General features: G+C 55.9%; 1 protein-coding gene across 1 annotated transcript; it reads left to right on the forward strand.

Annotated features, from left to right (window-relative positions):
• The first annotated feature begins 3728 nt into the window (after window positions 1-3728).
• On the forward strand, window positions 3729-21048 carry ACE (angiotensin I converting enzyme). The gene is given in 28 exon segments (XM_054000446.1): window positions 3729-3902; window positions 3904-3942; window positions 3944-4070; window positions 4073-4308; window positions 7582-7749; window positions 9050-9137; window positions 9374-9517; window positions 9772-9963; window positions 10108-10205; window positions 10707-10879; window positions 11163-11386; window positions 12718-12862; window positions 13251-13349; window positions 13554-13676; window positions 14141-14352; window positions 14851-14987; window positions 15259-15417; window positions 15835-15922; window positions 16118-16261; window positions 16496-16687; window positions 17028-17125; window positions 17408-17580; window positions 18001-18224; window positions 18460-18604; window positions 18809-18907; window positions 19308-19430; window positions 19982-20169; window positions 20422-21048. Coding segments are annotated over 28 exon segments (4200 nt in total). The 3' UTR covers window positions 20610-21048.

Below are 21048 nucleotides of genomic sequence, written 5' to 3' on the forward strand. Positions count from 1 at the left end.
GCCTTACATTTATTTAGGACCCTTCCAAAACATGGGAATCATTTAGGAGCCCTGAGTCCACCAGTGCCTTCAGCATGCTGCACGTTCAGGGCCTTGCAGTGTCACAGCACATCCTCAGGGCTCTCTTTGCAATTGGGCACATCCCTGGGCTGCTGGCACTGCTCCCAGTCTGGGAATGAGGCTGAGGAGATCTGATGGTGAAAGCCACACGTCTGTCCCCTTCCCACTCACCTGCAGCCCCACCGAGCCGCCCAGCTGGGGAAAACACATGGTCCCTCTCGGGCTGCCCCGTGCAGCCAGCCTGGATCACATGCGTCCCCACACCTGCGCCAGGTCCAGTCTTGGCAGGACAATAAACCCTTGTCCTAGGGTAGGTATGTGCTAGAAGGAGTTTTTATGGGGTGGGGTGGAAATTGTGACGATAAGGAGCTTTCTGCTGCATGCCACTGAGTGTGCACGTTGAGTGATAAAGCAACGCTGGCTGTCATGGGGCCAGGGTGGGCTCCCCCACAGCTCACTGCCCCCCATCCCCACTCAGAGGGGACACACCAGGCTTTCAACACGCCTTAAATCCAGGGGAAAGCTGGAAACAGCCTCACAGTGATGCCACAACTGCACAGCAGAGACCTTTTGCAATCAGACAGCAGGAGCAATGACTTCTGTGCCCTCTTGCCATTACAGTCCCCAAATCCAGGTGACATCGAGGGGCTCCACCAGCCTCAACATTCACTGGAATAGCTGAAAATTATCTTAGCAGTCAGAGGTCAGAAATAAATGGTAAAAAGCCTGATTGCTTTGAGCATTTCTTTTTTTTTTTTTTTTTTTTTTTTGGAAGGCTGAGAAAAAAAAAAAGCTATTTGTTTAGATGAAAACTTTGGACTGGAGAGGTGCTTTTTCCCCTCTCCCTCACGACAGCATCACCACAGCTGGGAAAGCAGCTTAGCGAATTATACACTATGATAATTGATTGAATTCATCAGTAAATAAAGCAGCCGCCTTTAAACTCAGGGTCTGGAGAGGGAGGAAAAAATCTCATTGCAGTGGTTTGTACCCACAGGTGCAGGAGTCGTCATGGCCATGAAACCACAGCCACCAGGAAAAGTGACACACAGCACTGCACTCTGGACTAAAAAATCTCCTTTTGGGTCTAAATAAGGAAGGAATGATTTCTCTGCAAAAGGGAATCCTTTCTCTCACCTCCAGAAGCTCCTTGGTTCTTTAGAGAGATGGATCAGACAGAAGTTATGAAGCAACCCTGAACCCTTTAAGAACTGGTTGGATGGAGAAGCCAAAAATGTGGTTTATAGTAAAAGAAGGGGGAAATAAGCTTGAGCATCCCCAGCCAGAGGCCTTAGGGCTGGGATACACCCACATAAATCACCAAATCTTTCCCAAATTCCTGCTCCTTTGCTCCACCACACCTGCTCACCGTCTCCCATCACACCACCATCATGGACACCTTGTAGCCCCCCCCTAAAAAACATTTCCTGTCCAAAACCCCTTATTTCTTTCTTCTGGGAATTCTGGACTGCACCAGCGAGCGCCCCTTTCAGCACTGCTCACTGTGGGCGGGGAGATTTTGCAGGTCTGGCAAGCCAAGGAGCTGACCCGAGACGCTGAGAGCAAGTCGCGCTCCTTCACGTGCGAGGCTCCGCCGCGGTGTCACCGCCGACGCGCCAGCCCGGCCATGGCACACGTGTCCGCTCACACGTGCCCAGGGAGGGGGAGGACAAAGCCTCCACGGAGTGATGACGGCGATGCAAACCGATGGGAAGCATCCTCTGGGCCAGGGCAGCTGCCCGGGGACATCACGTCTCGCCCCGGCGTCCCCCCAACCCACGTCCCCGCGAGCAGCTCCGCATCCGTCTCCGTGGCAACGCATTTTTCACATTCCTCAGTATCTCCTGGCCCTCTGGTCTGTGGTGCTGGCAGCGCCGGGTACCCTGCAGGCTGGGAGCAGATGGATGTCCATCACCCACCCCAGCACCCCTGAGAGGGGCGGGGAGAGTCGGGACTGGTGCCGCTGCTCCACAGAATGCCCACAGGTGACTCAGAGCCCCATCCTTGGCGGGTGCTGGAGCACAGAACGGATTTGGGGCAGCACGGAGGTAGCAATGAGCATCTGACAGCTTGCAGGCATCTCACCGGCCTTCCTGGACCAACAGCCACACAACCTGCTTTCCTACATGTGGGATATTTTTCTGCCTGATGCAGCTGGAGTTTTATAAGACAGGGTGACACAGAGCCATGGGCATCCTTGGAGATGCAGCCTTCGAGAGGAACTTTTTCTCCTGCACAAAGTCCAGCAGCAGCAGCAGCCCCTCTTGCACCAGCCTTGGAAGACACTCTTGTGTAAAAGGATGGAGCACCACCCTTCTCCTGAAGGATCATCCATTGGACACATCAGCCTTGGAAAAGGCCTCAGATGCTGGGATTTCTGGATACCAGGGACATTGCACAGACTGTTTCGGCCTCACTGATCTCCTGAAACCCCCACTGGTGCCAGAGGCTACACCACGACCCAGAGCTGGGAAAACCCCTCCCTGGCGCAGCTGGGAACAGAGGCTGGAGGGGGGCAGGAAATCTCCATTCACTGGCGCTTGGTCTCCAGCCAAATTGGACCCAAACCAACCATTTTTTTTCCAACTTCCCAGTAAACTGGACTTTCCAGAGAGCTTTGGCTGGTGGGGAAAGGGGTCAGCAAGGGGGGGCTGGAGGCAGATGCTGACTCCTAGAGCCTCCAGCTCTACAATGTCCAGGCTCACAGGTGGTGCTGGTGCATGGGGGATTCCCCCATGGGCCTGGGGTCAGAGGGATGAAAGGTTTTCATGTGCCCACATGAGCCTGTGCAGGTGGAGGGTGCTGGAACAGGGTGTGAAGTTGTGATTTTTGGAGTGAGGTTTAATAGACATCGGAGGGTTGCAGTCTTCTAAGTTCTTTTTTTGTTGTTGTTGTTGTTTTAATGGCTGTGCACACCCCATAGGGTGCCCAGTGCTGACAGGAGGACATGTCCCTTTTTGAGCAGTCACACTGTCCCCATGGAGTCACCCCAATGATTCACTCCAAGGGGCCATGATGGTGTCCAGCTGCTCTGCAGCTCCCAGCAGGGACAAAAGGTCAAGGGATTTCCCTCTGTCCCCCCCCCCCCCCCAAAAAAAAAAAGCTCTCTCTTGGCAGTTGTTCACTGTGTGTCTATGGGGTGATTGCTCCAACAGGGAGTCATGAGGTCAGTCAACCCAGGGCCTAAGTTCAGCCCAGGCACCATTCCCAGGGCTGAGGCCAGGCCCTGGGGAAAAGGGATTTGGTTGATTAAATAGAAAACAAAACAAAACAAAGGAGCTGTCGAGCCCACCAACATGAGTCTGGTTTTCATTTCGAGGGAACTTTTTGTTACCCGTTTGTCATCAGCCTAATTCCCCCAAGTCCAAAACGCTTGGTGTGATGGGATGTGATTTCCTTCACAGCCAGAAGAAATACTCTGTTTCGCTGAAAAATGAGGTTTTGCCGGGAAGGGGTTACCTTTGGCAGGAAGCAGTGTGAGACAGACCTTGGCTGTGTCCCACAGGAACAGTTTCCCTCCTGCGCTTGCCCTTGCAGCCCCCCGCCGGTGATCGGGATTGCCGAGGGGCGTCTGCCGTGTGATGCCGGTGAAGGGAGATGTTCTGCTGAGGAGCGCTTGAGCTGGATCCCCCTGCGCCACATCGGGAGGGGACCGGGACCCTGCAGGGATGGAGCTGTATCTCACCCACCCCATCCACCCTAGCCTTCCTCCTTTCTCGTTTTTCTGCCTTTCCCTGGATTCTCCTCCGTCTCCTTCCCTCCCTCCTGTCCCAGCCCCTTCCCCTTCCCTCCCGGCAGTGCCAGGAGCCACAAGGACTTTGCACCCCACCGCAGCGTTCGCTCGCCGCTCCTTCCTTCCCTCAAGCCTTGGAGCCGCCGAAGGGGAGAACAGATTTCTCCGCTCTTATCTGCGAGGGGAGGCAGGCTCGGTGGGCAGGGTTTGCGCGAAAGCTGCTGCCTTATAAGCAGCCGGCGGCGGAGGCAAAGCTGTCTCGGAAGGCACCGAACGGGGCCCCTCCGTGCAGCGCTCCCGGCGCGATGCCCGCGGCGCTGGGGCTGCTGCTCTGGCTGAGCCTCGCAGGTGCCCTTCGGCCCGGCCTCGAGCCCCCCCAGCACGACAGCAGCGAGCAAGGGGCCGCCCTATTCGCCAGAGACTACAACACCACGGCCGAGCTCGTCCTCTTCGACAGCGTCTCGGCCAGCTGGAATTACAACACCGACCTGACGGCCGAAAATGCTGCTCTGCAGGTGGGCGGCGGGACGGGGGCGATGCCACCACGGGGGTGTCCCCAGCACCGGGGACTGGGGGGGGCTGGGTCACGGTGGAGACACTTGGTGTGGTTCCCTTCCTCCCTGCGGGATTCTGTCTCAGCACCTCGGGGTGGCAAACCAAGGCTGGGACTTGTAGTCCAGGAGCCGCGGGGTTTTGCCCCAAATTTGCTTTCAGAGAGACTCTGCCCCAGAATGACAGCTCTGGTCCCAGAGCAGAGTCAAGGTTATTTTTAGAGGTGATTCCCTCCTCCCGGCACCTTCCACTTTCCTTTCCCCCTTCCCAGAGCTGGACCAGGTGTCAGTTGTTCGTGTCCCTGTCCCTGCCTGGTGTCACCACATCCCAGTGCTGAGGGTTTTAGTTTGGGGCGGACACCAGGAGCCCAAAGTGGACAAGCAGCTGGGTGGCATCGGGACTGAGGCTGCCACCTCTTGTCGCTGTGTCCCCAGCCCACGGGGACAGAGACAGCGGTGGGAAAGCACTCCAGGCTGTAGGGAATTAGACATCAGCCCAGGTTAGTGCAGGAAAAGCCTCTGCGGGGAGCAGCGCTGTGTGCATCCCACAGGCACGTGTGTGTTTTCCCAGGAGTTCGCATGTGTCTGGGTTGTATTTGGGGGGGCAGGGAGCTGGAGCAGCCCCGGGTCTGCTCTCGGTCGGGTGAGCTGCAGCCCAGCCCAGCCCAGCCCAGCCCAGCCCAGCCCAGCCCAGGACGGGCTGTGGTGGCTCCCCCGGTGCCGCCGTGCTCGGGGAGCTGCCGGTGTCCCCAGCACGGGGTCATGGACAAGTCACTGCACGCAGCTCGGGGTACCTGTGCCAGTCCTGTGGCTACAGAGCACAGGGGGCAGCGCAGCCCATACGTGACCGTGGTGTGTTTGGCCAGCGGTGTCACACAGGGGCTGGCACACAGAGCCCTGAACCCTCCAGACCCCGTGGGGACGGGAGCACAGTGTGCCCTGTGCAGGAAGGAAATGCATCTTCCTGTGCAGGGGAAAGATCACTGCCAGGTCTGGGCACTGCCAATTTGGCAGGACACTCAAGAGGGCCCAGGTGCCCCTTCAGCCTTTTTTTGTCAAGCTGACGTGATGTCTGGGCAGGCGCCCAGCTCTAGCTGCAGATGTGGTGGGGCGGGGGACCTTGGGGCAGAGCAGGAACATCCCAGCTACACCGAGTCCATAATTAAGGCCAGGAGAGCACCTTGCATGGACTTTTCTCAGAAGGCGTTTCCAGACCAGCTTTCCCCCCTTTATGTGCTATTAAATGTGTGAGGATCATGTCCAGGAGCTCCCTGCAATGTCAAGGCTCCTAAGCCAGCCCAGGTAGAGGATCTGAAGCCCTGAGATCAGTCTGTGATGGGGCAGCAGGGAGGTGTGGTGGGATGGGGAGTCACTGGCTGCTAAAGGAATAACAGCTGGCCCAAAAAGCTGGATTTGGGGGACCTGGGAGAGCATTGAGCCAGGCAAACCTCAACACGAGAGGGGCTGAGCCAGGCCACCAGGGCATGGGCAGCTCTGGGGCCTGCCACAAAAAGGGACCCTATGACATGAGAAGCAGGAGATCCAAGGCAGGGGCAGGGATGGACAGAGGGATGCTGGACAGACAGATGGATGTACCATCTTTGGCAAGCTGGGATTCTGGGCAAGAGGCTGGCAATGGGGCTTGGGGGCTGCTCATGTTTGGGTGCAGAACTACTGCAGATGCCTGGGCCAAGGCAGTCCCAGTGTCCTGAGCTGCATCCTGAGTCCTCACTGTGCACCCAGCTGGGAGGGGCTGGGACGGAGCTTTTGGTAGGAGGTTTGAGGCTGTGGGTGCCAAGGGGCTTCTGAGCCCCCCACAGGGGCATCCCCTCCAGAGAGAGATCCCACATGCGGGGGTGAAGGGCCAGGACTGGTGGGCATGGCCATGGCAAGGGCCAGGCAGCACCACTGGCATCAACTCACTCCACCAGAGCTGTCAGGAGAGTTTAGGGTACAATTTGCCTGACCAAACACAGGTGTCTGTTCAAGGAGAAAGCAAAACACAGCTGAACTCTGCTTCCTCCAGCTCCTCCAGCTCTGCACGGGGTCTGGGAAAGGGTAAAGGCATCTCCTCTTTAGAGGGGTGAGGCAAAAGCAGGGTGTCTGTGGGGCTGGCATGTCCTAGCATTTTGGGGGATTGCAGCCACTTGATACCAGTGATGCTGTGGGCACTGGGATGTCCAAGGGAAGCAGTGGGAGCAGTGCAGGGTAGCCAGGGGCAGCTGGCACTTCTGGCATTCCCACCCCCATGTCCCAGAGCCGTGTGGGTATCTGCCCCAGGCAGCCTCCACCTCTACCACACCACAACTCCCTTCCTTTCCCTGCTGCCTGCTGAGGGAATGTGAAGATTAAAATAAAACAAACCAGGCATGTTGGAGCCAGGCTAAAAATGCCACAAGTCACAGCTAATGAGCTCCATAAATCACACCAGGATGGAACATGGACACACCAGGCACTCTGCACCATCTCACTCCACCTGCATCAGGCCAGGACACTCCTGATGGAGCTTCCCAGAAATACACCTGACACTGATCAGGCTGGGATACAAACACCTGCAATGCACCCCTTCCCAAAACCAGGGCCCCAGGAAGGGAGATCAGGGCTGGCAGGAGTTGGGTGGCAGTGAGACACCCAAAACTGGGAACTCAGAGTAAATGGGTGAACACCAGATGTGGCATTTACAGGTCACATGGTGCAGGCAGCCAATTGAGAAATGTATAGAAATAGAAGTGTACAGACAAAATGAGGACATACAGGAAGGAGAAAGGTGAATGTGGCACCTTTATAGTTATCTTTTGGACTTTTGTGAAAGTGAGAAAACAGCAGGAATAGAAATAAAATTAAGCCAGACCTCAGAGCTCCTTCCAAAACCAGGGTCCAGCAGATGTCCAAGCCAGCCCAGGAGCACCCAGACACCCTGACTGCATGGTCTGGACACCCAATCTGAGCATTCCCATCCCATAGGAGACCCTGGAGCTCCCTCCAAAACATCCTCACAGAGCACCCTCGTGGGTGCTCATGGAGAGCTCCACAGGGGAGCAGGGGCTGCAGACACTGCAGTGCCAGATGGAAGCTGCTGTCTCTACCCATGGACTGGGGAAAGCCCTGCCTGTCATCCCACGTCCTGTCACCTCTGACTTCCACAAACCCTGATGACTTTGCCCCCCAAACCATCGCCTGGGTGGTGGCACGTCCCAGGGCCGGTCCTGAGCCCCCGTGTCCCCTCTCACCATGCAGGTCACGGCATCACTGGAGGAGCAGAACTTCACAGAGCTATGGGGGAAGAAAGCCAAGGAGCTCTATGGCGACAAGTGGAATAACTTCAGTGACCCCCAGCTGAGGAAAATCATTGGATCAATCCAGACCTTGGGACCCTCCAACCTGCCCCTGAAGATGAGAGAGCGGGTAGGCGAGGTGGCGGCGGAGCCCTGGGCAGGGCTGGGGTGCTGTGAAATCCTTAGAGGGATTTCTTGCAAGCATCCAGACTCCACTGCTGACCTGTTGCATTTTGGAGGGTGTCACTGGCCTCTACACAGTGATTGAGGAGGAGATGGGGTGCTATCTTCAGGGGATGAGGGGTGCCTTCTGGCCTATTAGCCAGCCCTAACCTTATCTTGGAGCTGTCCCAGCAGGAACTGGAGATTTCCTGCTTACACAGAGCAGTCTTGGGCATCACCTGGAGAGCAGCCAGGCTGTGCCCATGGCTGGAGCCAGCTGTCCCAACCCCTCTGGGCTCAGCAGGTATGCAGCCCGCTGAAAAGAAGGGCTGATGCAGCCACCTGGCTCCTGAGCTCCCCATAAGACAAGGACTGCTGTGCCTTGGTGACACAGTTCCACGCCAGGGACATCAGGACATCCCGAGCCTTCCCCATCACAGTCCTGAGCTTTCAGGGCAGTTTATCTGAATTTTGATTTCCACGCATGAAAATATTGCCCTGGCTGAATCTGGCAGCCACTCTGCTCTACGTGAGCACAGGACAGGCCCTTCCATCCTGACCCACATCTCCCTGACAGCCATTCCCAGCCAAACCCTGGCAAAGCCTAGTGATGCAATCCCTTCCGGAGAGCTGTCGGCGCCGGTTCCTTCCAGGAAACCCATCCCTGCCCTCTTCCAGATAACAGACAGCATCATGTCTCCTCCCTGCACATCAGTCATGCCTCGCCCATCCCTGGGCAGCTCTATCCCACAGCCACCATTGTCCCCATCTCCATCCCCTCCGCACAGATGGAGCAGAGGAATGGGAGTGGAGAGAGGGACGGAGCAGAGGAATTTCCTTCCCTGGGAATGGGCTTCCCAGGCATGTTCCAGGAAACCTCCTGTTGCTATTGTTTGCTGTTGTTGCAGTTCACAGCAATAAATCCCCCTCATCCTCCGGCTTTTCTTCTCCTATTTTTTTTAACCCATTTAGATAAACAGCCTGTGCCGTGGCCCCGCTGACAATGAAAAGCTTTATAAACAGCCCCTCTCTGGAGCATGGCTCTGCAGGGATTGTCTGTCCCAAAGAGCCTCCCTGCTCCCACCATGCCAGAACCCTGAGTGATAACACACTTATCTCACCAAAAACGTGCTGTATAAACACACCAGTCCTTCCCCACATCCGTCTGGACACACACACTCCAGAGCTGGGAAGGCTGTAGATCCTGAAGGGCTGTTCCTGTCCCTTGGCAGCCCCTTTGCTTTCAGCAGTCTTTTCCTTTGCTACAGTACAACACCATCCTGAGCGACATGGACAAAATCTACTCCACGGCCAAGGTGTGCCTGCCCAACGGCACCTGCTGGGATCTGGAGCCAGGTATGTCCCTGTCCCCTCGATCCCGCCAGCTGCTGAGCACCCCATGGCCATGACTTTGTCCTGGTCCCCACAACCCTTAGTGGGTTGGGGTTGGCATGTGCCACTCACGTTAATCAGGATTGTCCCAGTGTGAGGGTGGGCACTTGGGTGTGGCGTGGTGGCACCTCTGCAGAGCTGTGGCATACGCCTCCCTCTCCAGCCGCTTTCTCACGTCCCACTTGTCCCCTCTGTCCCAGACCTCTCGGACATCATGGCCACCTCCCGCAGCTACAAGAAGCTGCTGTATGCCTGGGAGGGGTGGCACAACGCTGCGGGGAACCCGCTGCGCCCCAAGTACGAGGAGTTTGTGAAGCTGAGCAACGCCGCCTATTTGCAGGATGGTACAAACCAAGGGGATCCCCAGCCAGGGGGTGGTCAGGGGCCGGGGCTGGAAATCGGGACTGGGACATTGGGATGCCCTACTGCTCTCCCCACCCCACGTGCAGCCAGGCATCCGACTTCTATTTCCCAAGTACCAGCACTTAGGGAAGGGGGGAGGATCCTGCTGCTAGTCCCTGGTCCCACCTTTTGGGGATGGGTAGTGGGGGGCAGCCTTGGGGTCTGGAGACAGAGGTTTTCCCTGTATCCCTGGTAGGATTCAATGACACAGGCAGCTACTGGCGCTCCTGGTACGACTCAGACTCCTTTGAGAAGGACCTGGAGCACATCTACAACCAGCTGGAGCCACTCTACCTCAACCTGCACGCCTTCGTCCGGAGGAAGCTCTATGATCGCTATGGGCCCAAATACATCAACCTGAAGGGTCCCATCCCTGCTCACCTCCTGGGTAAGAGATGACACTCCCCCAGCCTGTGCCCAGAGGTGCTGGTGGGGTCACAGGGGCACACACAAGGCCAGAAAGGTCCCAGTAACCACTGTGTTTCTCTTCTGACCTGCCACCGGCTCTACTCCAGTTATTTTCTCCTTTCAGGGAACATGTGGGCTCAGCAGTGGAACAACATCTATGACCTGATGATCCCCTACCCTGAGAAGCCCAACCTTGATGTCACGAGCACCATGGTGCAGCAGGTGATGGGCTGAGGGACTCATTGGAGGGATCAGGGAGAAAAAGCAGGAGGTGTTTCCAAGGCTGGCCCATGACGTTGACCCTGTGGGAATCATTCCTCATACTATATAGGGGACAGCAGAAAATCCATGTCTGGGAGGGGAAGGGACAAAGAAATGATCTTACTCCATATCTGGCAATGACCAAGGAGGCAGCAGGTGGAGAAAAGTGGGCAGTGCACTGGGACTGCTGCCAGTCCCAGGCTGGGGCTGCATTGCTGCAGTCACACCATCACACAGCTCCAAGCACTTCTTGGGTGGAAGTCCTGCTCCCTTCTCCTGCCCCTGCTGAGCTCCAGCACCATTGCTCGGTGTTTTTTAGTGATGTTCACACCAGTTCTGGGGCAGGACCTCAGTCCCTGGGAGCAGTTCACCTCCTTCCCACGGTCCTGGAGCACTGGAGGCAATGCCCAGGGCACGGGCAGCCCCTTCCTCAGCCATAACCCATTGCCTGCTGCCCACCAGGGCTGGAATGCCACTCACATGTTCCGGGTCTCGGAGGAGTTCTTCACCTCCCTGGGGCTTCTGGAGATGCCCACTGAATTCTGGGAGAAGTCCATGCTGGAAAAGCCGACAGATGGACGGGAGGTGGTGTGCCATGCCTCGGCCTGGGACTTCTACAACCGCAAGGACTTCAGGTCTGTGGGGACGTGCAGGGACCCAGGGCTACGGGGCAAGACCCTCTCCTATCCCCATTGATCCCCCTTCTGGGTACCCCCAGCCTGGCCATGCAGCCCAATATGGCACTTTCTGGGGCAAGGTCTGGAGTGGCAATGCTGCCCTGCCTTCCCCTCCACTTTCCCTTACCCTGTGGGGTGTTGCCACCCTCTCTGAGACTGTGGGGAGTCCTTCCCATCAAGGGGGTGCACAGGCAGCTGGGGTCCCTCACTCAGCTCAGGCAATGCTGTTTTCACACGGCAGGATCAAGCAGTGCACATCGGTGACCATGGAGCAGCTGTTCACAGTGCACCATGAGATGGGCCACATCCAGTACTACCTGCAATACAAGGACCAGCCCGTGTCCTTCCGCAGCGGGGCCAATCCTGGCTTCCATGAGGCCATCGGTGATGTCCTGTCCCTCTCTGTCTCCACCCCCAGCCACCTCAAGAAAATCGGTCTCCTCAGTAATGCTACTGAGGATGAAGGTATGGCAGCCACCCCGGGGGAGCAGGGTGACCTGGAGGGCTCTGGTGCTGCCTGTGGCACGGGGAAGGGTTTGAGATGTGCCAGGGTGGGTTGTAGTCTGGCAATGCAGCCCAGAGCTGCCACAAACCCTTCTCATCTCCATGGGTCCATGCACAACGCCCTCTTGTCTCCATGGGTCCATGTAGAGCCCTTCTTGGCTCCATCCTTTTCACCCCTGAGGCCAGAGTGATGCTCTCTGTGCCTTTCCCTTCACCAACAGAGCCCGAACTGGAAAACAACATTTTTGTGCTTGATTGGCTTTGACCTTTCTAGCATTCCTCCCTCCCTCCCTCACCAAGAAGCATCCACCGCTGGAGCTCCCGGCGCGGCTCTGTGGAGGTGGCACACGCACGGTCACGAGGGTGGGTGACATGCCCAGCTGCCAGCCCGCACGGCAGGGCAGGACTTGTCGCTGCAGGCACTGCCCAGCTCATCGAGAGCCTCATCCTCCCACCCGACGTCCCTCAGCTGACACATCAAAGCAGATGGTGGCAAAAGAAATTGAGCACTCCCAGACCTGCCCCAGGCGGCAGCTTGGCGGAGGAGGGACAGTCCCGGGATCCTCCTGCCGTGTCATTAAATACGTTTTATGACAAGAAAGACGTCACAGCAGCCACGAGCATCGGGCCAGTGCTGCATAAACACAATGCAGCAGATGGTCTCTGCCTCAAGCCATTGCTACCCGACTTGCCAGCCCTTGGCAGCCAGGCCACCATAGTGATGGCAGCCAATAGCCCCTCAGGGCAGTGGTGCCAACCCTCCTCTGACCCCACAGCTTCAGCTGGGTCTCCAGCAGGTTTTTCTCCAAACTTCCTTCCCTGGGTTTCTTTGAGGGGAAAAAGAGATGTCACCATCCCCTGTGCTCCTCATGGTGGTGACTGTCCTAGAGCTGACTCCAAACCATCAGAGCCTTTGCAGAGCCTTTGGTGTGACTGCAGAACAAACTCCCCCAAACCCCCTCACCCTGAGGCCCCAGGGTGGAAGTGTGAAGAGTTACACTCACCAAAGACCTTTTAACTCTGTGAGCTGGGCTAAGGGCAAGGGGACACCACGCTTGTCACTCTCATTGTCCCCACTCAGTAAAAGGCACGTGTTGCCCCAGGTAGTAACTATATCTAGAGAAACCTCCTGTGTCCTACACAGCCTTCTCTAGGAGCAAGGTTAGGTGTTGAGGTGCTGTCCCCATTTCTCATCCAGATCTGCCCATTCTCTTGGCCGCTAAAATTCTGGTGCCTGTAGTGCTGTCTATGCAGACTCCTTTCCAGCCTGGTTCAGGCTCTGTTTCATGCAGAGAGCAGTATCAACTACCTGCTGAAGATGGCCCTGGAGAAGATTGCCTTCCTGCCCTTTGGCTACCTCATCGACCAATGGCGCTGGAACGTGTTCAGTGGCCACACGCCGCCGAGCCGCTACAACTACGACTGGTGGTATCTGAGGTAGGGGACGGTCACCAAGGGTGGATGTGGGTGTGAAGCTGGGCATGTGCAAGGGAAAGGGAGGCAGGAAAGAGGAAAGAAAAAGCATAAAAGTAGCCATGGAGATGGTGGGAGAACAATGGATAGATGGGTGGGTGGGTAGGATGGATGGATGGATGGATGGATGGATGGACGGATGGATGGATGGATGGATGGATGGATGGATGGATGGATGGATGATGGATGGATGGATGGATGGATGGATGGATGGATGGATGGATATACATGGAATCATGCTCTAATTGTGCAGATTTCTTCAGCACTGTGCCAAGTCTTCCCATTCTTTGACTAGATTCTTCTGACCCTTTATAATTCCCGTGCTCATGCTGTTGTTCTCTGTTGTCCACAGAACCAAATACCAGGGCATCTGCGCTCCAATTTCAAGGAATGAGAGCAACTTTGACCCCGGAGCAAAGTACCACATCCCGGGGAACACTCCTTACATCAGGTAGAGGAAGTGTTGGCAAGGGGACCAAGGTTTGGGATGCAGTGGGGGAGGGATCGCCTCTGTGGGCAGGGACTGTCACGTGCTGCTCCTGCTCAAGACATAGAGATCTCCCAGCACTTGGGACCACAAATGGTGGGGTTGAGCTCTTGGACTTGTCTGCTTCCCCTTGTCCCCAGTTCTGACCTTCACGGGCTTCCTTGGCAGGTACTTTGTGAGCTTCATCCTCCAGTTCCAGTTTCACAAGGCACTGTGCCAGGCAGCCAACCACACCGGTTCCCTGCACACCTGTGACATCTACAGGTCCAAAGAGGCTGGAGCCAAACTCAGGTGGGGACAGAGGAGGGTCAGGAAAATCGCCATGGGCAGATGTGTGCATGGCAGCTGATGGTGTGCAAAGGAAGGAAAGAAGAAAGGAAGGAAAAGTGAACTGGAGAAATAGCTTTGCAGATGGATGGATGGATGGATGGAAATACATGGAAGCACTGGGGTGGGGTGAGTGGTCCTCACCAGAGTATTGCTGTTGTCCCAGCCATGAACTCCCACCCAGACAAGAGGTCACTAAAGCACACTTGGCTCCTGTTGATTCCCTGAGTGTTAAATGCATGAGTGTGTGACAGGGAGTCCTCAGTTCCCACATGCAGGACAGGTGGTGGCTTCCAGCGCAGTTCCCAGGTTCATGTCCCACTCTGGAACAGCATTTTCAACGCTAAAGATGCTGAGATACTATCACTGCTTCTCTCCCATCCGTCCTCTGGCCTCACGCTGGCTCTTGCTGTTCTGCTCCTCCGCAGGGAAGTGTTGAAAGCTGGGTCCTCGAAGTCGTGGCAGGATATCCTCCTGAATCTCACTGGCACAGGTCAGATGGATGCTGGACCCCTTCTGGAGTATTTCAGCCCTGTCACCAAGTGGCTGCAGGAGCAGAACAACAAGACCAATGAGGTGCTGGGCTGGCCTGAGTTTGACTGGCGTCCCCCTGTCCCTGAAGGCTACCCTGAAGGCATTGGTAAGGCTGCAGCTGCATCCTGGGTTTGGGGAGGGTCAGGAAGACGTCCCCCAAGGGACATCATCAATTCACAGGCAGAAGCAGAGGGAGGTCTCTACTGTGGGTGGAGTGGTCCCCATACCAGGAAAGAGAAATAGCCAGCTCCAGTGAAGTCCCACAGGGTGCTGCTTCCCAGGGGGCAGGTGCCATTGTCTGAAGCTGCCTAGTGATGTCATCAGTCAGGGCGTGAAGAGTTTCTCTTCTTAGTTGTATCCTTTGTGCTCACGTGGGAGAGTCTAGGGCGTGCATCTTGTCCTGTTATGCCATCCTCTGTCCAATGGGACACCCCAGCTGGGCACCTCTTCCCTGATTTCTCAGCTCAGCCTGCTCCCAGGTTGTGGCATCCTTCAATGGACCTGCAGTTCTGAGAAAAGCTTAATTATGGCTTCTCCATGGGATAGTGCTCTTGCAACTCTCCTGACCTTTCTCGTCTCTTCCCCCATTTATTTCCTCCTCTAGACAAAATAGCAGATGAGGCACAAGCTAAAGAGTTCTTGTCCGAGTACAACAGCACAGCTGAGCAAGTGTGGAATGCCTACACAGAGGCATCCTGGGCCTACAACACCAACATCACTGACCACAACAAGGAGATCATGGTATGGGCATGACCCTGGGGCTGTGCAGGGAGAGCCAACAGCCAGGGAAGGCAGGTGGTACCCAGGGCACGTTTCACAGAAGCTCTGAAAACCAGGGCAGCCTCTGCCCCTTGTAAAGGGTTAACATTCTCACCCAGGAGGTGCCTTTTCCTTAAAAATCCTCATCATCCAGTGAGGCAGCTGTGGGGAGGGTGTCAGTCATGGGATGCCAGGTGGTGTTTCTAGTGGTGGCCTGTGCCTTCTCCCTGAAGTAACTCTTCTATCATTGTAGCTGGAGAAGAACCTGGCCATGTCCAAGCACACCCTGGAGTACGGCATGAGGGCCAGGCAGTTTGACACCTCTGATTTCCAGGACGAAAGCGTCACCCGCATCCTCAAGAAGCTGAGTGTCATTGAGAGGGCAGCCTTACCTGAGAATGAGCTGAAGGAGGTGGGTGGCAAGGGGACAGAGCAAGAGAGGGTGTCCCTTGCCGTCACCTTGTGTGAAGACAGAAGTTTCTCTCAAAATTTAAGAAATGCCACTGGGCAGCCACTATCTGCCTTGAAAAAGGTGATAGCTTGGTAGCTTCTACACAAAGCCAAAATCCTTGTCTTCAGGGTTTCCCACCCCAAGGTTGCTTATCCCAGGCTGCAGTGGGGCCTGGATGTTTGGGTGACAATAGCACGTTGCTTGTTGGCCCCAGGCTCTCTTGTATTGACTCTGTGTTGCCTCTGTTGGGGTCACACTTGATCTTGGAAGGGACCAGAGCAAAACACCCAAAAACCTCGATGGGCTGGGACATCCTCCAGTATCCTCCAATATCAGGAGCAAGGATAACCACTTTACATACTCTGATTTCCTTTGCAGTATAACACCCTCCTCTCAGATATGGAGACCACGTACAGCGTGGCCAAGGTCTGCAGAGAGAACAAAACCTGTCACCCACTGGATCCTGGTAAGATCAAGCAGGGTGTCCTGTGGGGCATTGGCACTGGCCCAGAAGGGAGGGATTTTTTAAAATGGAGCATGAAGAAAGGTTGTGAAGGGTTCTTTCACCTTTTCTGTGATGGCCCCTGAGCAACAGGGTATAGAATCATTGCAACTGTTCGGCCCATCACAGCATCACAGTGGCTTCACTGCTCTCCCTTAGACCTCACAGACATCATGGCCACCTCTCGGGACTATGATGAGCTCCTCTTTGCCTGGAAGGGCTGGCGGGATGCTTCTGGGAAGAAGATGAGGAACAACTACAAGCGATATGTGGAACTGAGCAACAAGGCAGCCGTGCTCAATGGTCAGTGCCCTGCTCCCCTAGAGCCCACCATGGCCCTAACCCCCCGTGAGCAGAGGATTGGGCTCTTTATCCAACTGGGGGTCAAAATCCTAAGGGTGTGGATGTCTCACTAACTGCCAGGAGATCTCTCCACTCTCTCACAGATATGGAGGGACTTGGAGTGTCTGAACAGCAAGACAGAGCCTTGCCCAAGAAGGACAGAGTCTGACAGCTTCTGCTCTTGCCCTACCACAGGCTACAAGGACAATGGGGCCTACTGGAGATCCCTGTATGAGACATCCACCTTCGAGGAAGATCTGGAGAGGCTGTATCTGCAGCTGCAGCCCCTGTACCTCAACCTACATGCTTATGTACGCCGAGCCCTCTACAAGAAGTATGGTGCAGAGCACATAAACCTGAAGGGTCCCATTCCTGCCCATCTGCTAGGTAAGGGCTCTGCTTGAGCTACGCTGCGACTCCCACCAGGTGTGGCTGTCTCTGTGCCATGTCAAGAGTTAAGACTGGTCTCTGTTCAGCTCTGGCTGAAGGGGAAAGGTCCCCTGGGATGGGTCTTTAGAGGCCAATCTACCCCAGGGAAGGGCAGCACCAAACTCAGCATGGTTTGACTTCTCTTGCATGGATGGGCTCCTGCCTACGTTGCCCTTATGCACACAGGGCAGGGAGCAGGCAGCGTGATCCACCTGTGCAGGAGGAGGGAGTAACTGGTAGCTCTCCTCTCCTCTCCCTGTCTCCCTCCTGACATGTGTCATCCTTCTGCGCTTCCCAGGCAACATGTGGGCTCAGTCATGGTCCAACATTTTCGACCTGGTGGTACCTTTCCCAGATGCCACCAAGGTGGATGCCACCCCGGCCATGAAGAAACAGGTCAGTGCTTTTCTAGGCTGCTCTGGGGAAGTCCCTTGGGACCCAGCAACCTTTGGCTGTTGCCAATACCCATACTGCCAAATGCTCTAATGTAGCCCAAAAAATCCATGCCTCATCTGTATTCTCCCTACCTCTATATGCCAAGACCTGGATGCAGGTCTAGCTGCCTCCAGGAGATTCCCCTGCCCAGAACAAGGTTATCCCTGTCCTCCCATCCTTCCACAGCCCCCAGCACCCCAGCATCCCCCATTGCCCCTCACCAGGTCTCTGCTCTTTCCCCAGGGCTGGACACCCAAGAAAATGTTTGAAGAGTCAGACCATTTCTTCACCTCTCTGGGCCTCATCCCGATGCCACAGGAGTTCTGGGACAAGTCCATGATGGAGAAGCCAGCGGATGGGCGGGAGGTGGTGTGCCACGCCTCGGCCTGGGATTTCTACAATCGCAAGGACTTCAGGTGCCCGTGGGGAGCAGGTGGTGGCCACTGCTGATGTGGTGCTGGGGCAGAAAGAGTCTTCGTAGAATAAGGGCACGAGGGCTGATGCCACCACAGTGGCTGTGGCACCCCAGCTATGGCACTTCTCTTGGTACCCAAGGTGCTGGTAGGAGTCCCCAGGGTGGATGGAGGAGAATCCATGCCTGCCCTGCCCTGTTCTGGGGAATGGAAAAGCTGATGAACAGGGACAGGGAATGGGCAGGGTCAGGAGGAGATGCAGGAGGAGGAAGAGACCAACCCAGTGGAGCAGGACCAGCCTGTTCTGGCATCAGATGTGAGGAGGGGGCACACAGAAAGGAAAAATACTTCAAGGGAGTGTGATGGTTCCTGGAGGTTTTCACACCACCACCCTTCTCCCCCAACCCCTGTGTCCCGGTCCAGGATCAAGCAGTGCACCGTGGTGAACATGGACGACCTCATCACAGTGCATCACGAGATGGGCCACGTCCAGTACTTCCTGCAGTACAAGGACCAGCCTGTCTCCTTCCGTGACGGGGCCAACCCTGGCTTCCATGAGGCTGTTGGGGATGTCATGGCCTTGTCTGTCTCCACCCCCAAACACCTCCATAGCATCAATCTGCTGGACCAAGTAATGGAAAACGAAGGTGAGATGGAGGGCCACGCACAGCAAATGTGGGGGTGATGATGGGAACAGCTGGAAATGCAGATAGTCAGGAGGGGCTGGGCAAGGTTGAAGGGCTCAGGGACATACATGGTGGCGTTGCATGCATGGAGGGGACAGGACCTGTTGGGGACAACCAGTTCAGGGGCACAATGACCCACAGAGGGAGGAGAGGTGGATACAGCACTGTCTTGCTCACATCTTCATGCCCCGGGCAGAAAGTGATATTAACTATCTGATGAGCATCGCCCTGGACAAAATCGCCTTCCTGCCTTTTGGATACCTCATGGACCAGTGGCGCTGGAAGGTGTTTGACAGGCGGATCAAGGAGGATGAGTACAACAAGGAGTGGTGGAACCTCAGGTAGGATTGAATTCAGACCCCTGTCTGGGACAAGAGCCTTGGCCATCATCCCACTGGGTGTTTTCTCCTTGTGGTCCAGCTGACTGCAATGGGAATTATGAGATACACAACCCCTCCCTCTGCCCTCACACTCCACTACGTTCCTTCCCGCTTTGCCCCATCTCCTGCTCCCCAAGCTGGCCTGACTCTCCCTCTCTCACACAGGATGAAGTACCAGGGCTTGTGCCCACCAGCACTGAGGTCTGAAGATGACTTTGACCCCGGGGCAAAGTTTCACATTCCTGCCAACGTCCCTTACATTAGGTGAGCCAGCAGGGCTGGGGCACGAGGGACACCACCTGGACATAGAAGCAGGATCCCCAGGTCAGATGCCAGCAATGACATCTTTTTCCATGGCTGGTGGTACCATCCTGCATGGGCTGGGCAGCTCCAGAGACCCTGACAGAGCTTCAGACGAGAAGTCTGGATTTAGGGGAATTTCTCCCTGTCCAAGGAAGACGAGCTCATCCACTCTGACAAACATAAAACACGTTATGGGAGAAATGGCCTCAGCAGGTTGAGCTGAGCTGAAGCAGGTGTAGCTCCAAAGCCAGTGATGCTCCTCCAGACTGGGAGGCTGCCACCAGAGAATGAGGGAAGCCACATCCTCTCTTGCACAGGCACAAGCAGGGTCCATTCCCATCTCTTCATCCCTCTCGACCAGGTATTTCGTCAGCTTTGTGATCCAGTTCCAATTCCACCAGGCACTCTGTGATGCAGCCGGGCACAAGGGTCCCCTGCACACCTGTGACATCTACCAGTCCAAGGAGGCTGGGAAGATCTTGGGGTAGGTATGTGGGCAGGGTAAAGCCAAGGCACCTATATCCCCAAACACCTTAAAGCCAGCCCAGCAAGACAGGAGGCAACAGAGCCCCTGGTCATCCCTCCCAGCCCATCCCTGGGGCAGACACCCTGGGCTGGGCACTGGGGCTGTGATTGCAAAAGCAGCCGCTAGATGGTAGCTAGGCCCCTGGCAGGGGGAAGGCTCCCTCCTCCTCCTCCTCCTCCTCCTCCTCCTCCTCCTCCTCCTCCTCCCAGCCCCCAGTTCCTTAGAGAAAACAACCCCCTTGCTTCAAGAAAAGCACCTGCAAAATTAACTCTTTCACCAAGGGACTGCTCTGCATCAGCCTGGATCCACTGGAGGTTTTTAATCTGTGCAAATGCCTCTTCCCCCCCCAGATAAATGTCCTTCCCTGTGCTCCAGGCTGGCAGCCCTGTGGTTCTGGGGGTTCACACTGTACCCAGGGATGCTGCTACCAAGGACCCCAAGGGAAAGGGAGGGGCTGGCAGCCAAGAAGGTGACAGGGAACACACTGGAGCTGATTTCTCCTGCCACAGGGATGCCCTGAAGCTGGGTTTCAGCAAGCCATGGCCCGAAGCCATGCAGCTCATCACAGGGCAGCCCAACATGTCAGCAGAGGCCCTGATGAGCTACTTCGAGCCACTCATGACGTGGCTGGAGAAAGAGAACAAGAAGAACGGGGAGGTCCTGGGCTGGCCCGAATACAGCTGGACTCCTTACACAGGTATGCAGGGCTCAGCCAAGCACAGCAGGTCCATGACTGGCCAGGGCTCAGCCCTCACCAGGGTCAGAAGGAAATGGAGCTCTCTTGGTGCTGCTTGGCCATCCCAAAAACCACAGGGTGTTTGGAGCCTTCTCCTTGATTCCTCCTGGAGCTGAGGCCAAAGGGCATCCAAGAGAGCAGCAAAGGTGGCCCAACATACCACAGCCCAGAGCCCCTGGCAACAGCCATGTCTCTCATTTCTCTCTTTTCCAGTCCAAGATGACTCCAGCAAAACTGATTTCCTGGGAATGTCCCTGACCAAAAGTCAAGCCACAGCTGGGGGCTGGGTCCTGCTTGCCCTGGCACTCATCTTCCTGATCACCACCATCTTCTTTGGTGTCAAGTTCTTCTCAGGCAGGGGAAAGGACTTCAAATCCATCTCAGAAATGGAACTGAAATAAGGCAGCCACCAGCAGGGCAACGTAGACAGGGTGCAAGCATGGGCACTTGGCCAGGCTGGCAGCCATGCCATGGGCACACTTGCCAAGGAAGCCATGGGTTTCCACAACCCAGGATTCCTCTCTCCTATCAGGTCAGACATTCCTTTCCACTATGCAAGAGCCAGAGCAGAGAAGAGCTATTTATTTGTCAATGTCTGAATCAGGGGAAAGAGAAGTTCAGGTTCCGGCAGGCACGGAGCCGTCACAAGCTGCCCCTGTGCCCAGGGCTGGAGCTGGTCCAGCCTGGTCACCCACCAGCCAATTCTGATCTGTGGGCAAAGCCACAGAGACTTGAGTGACAGAGGGCAGTCTGGGGAGGGATGGAGCACATCCTGGTTTGCCTGCTACCAGGCTGTTCGCTTGCATGGATGAAAAATAAACTTATGTCTTGTCCCCCTTC

Source organism: Vidua macroura, chromosome 27 (assembly GCF_024509145.1).
Source record: "Vidua macroura isolate BioBank_ID:100142 chromosome 27, ASM2450914v1, whole genome shotgun sequence".
Classification (NCBI taxonomy): Eukaryota; Metazoa; Chordata; class Aves; order Passeriformes; family Viduidae; genus Vidua; species Vidua macroura.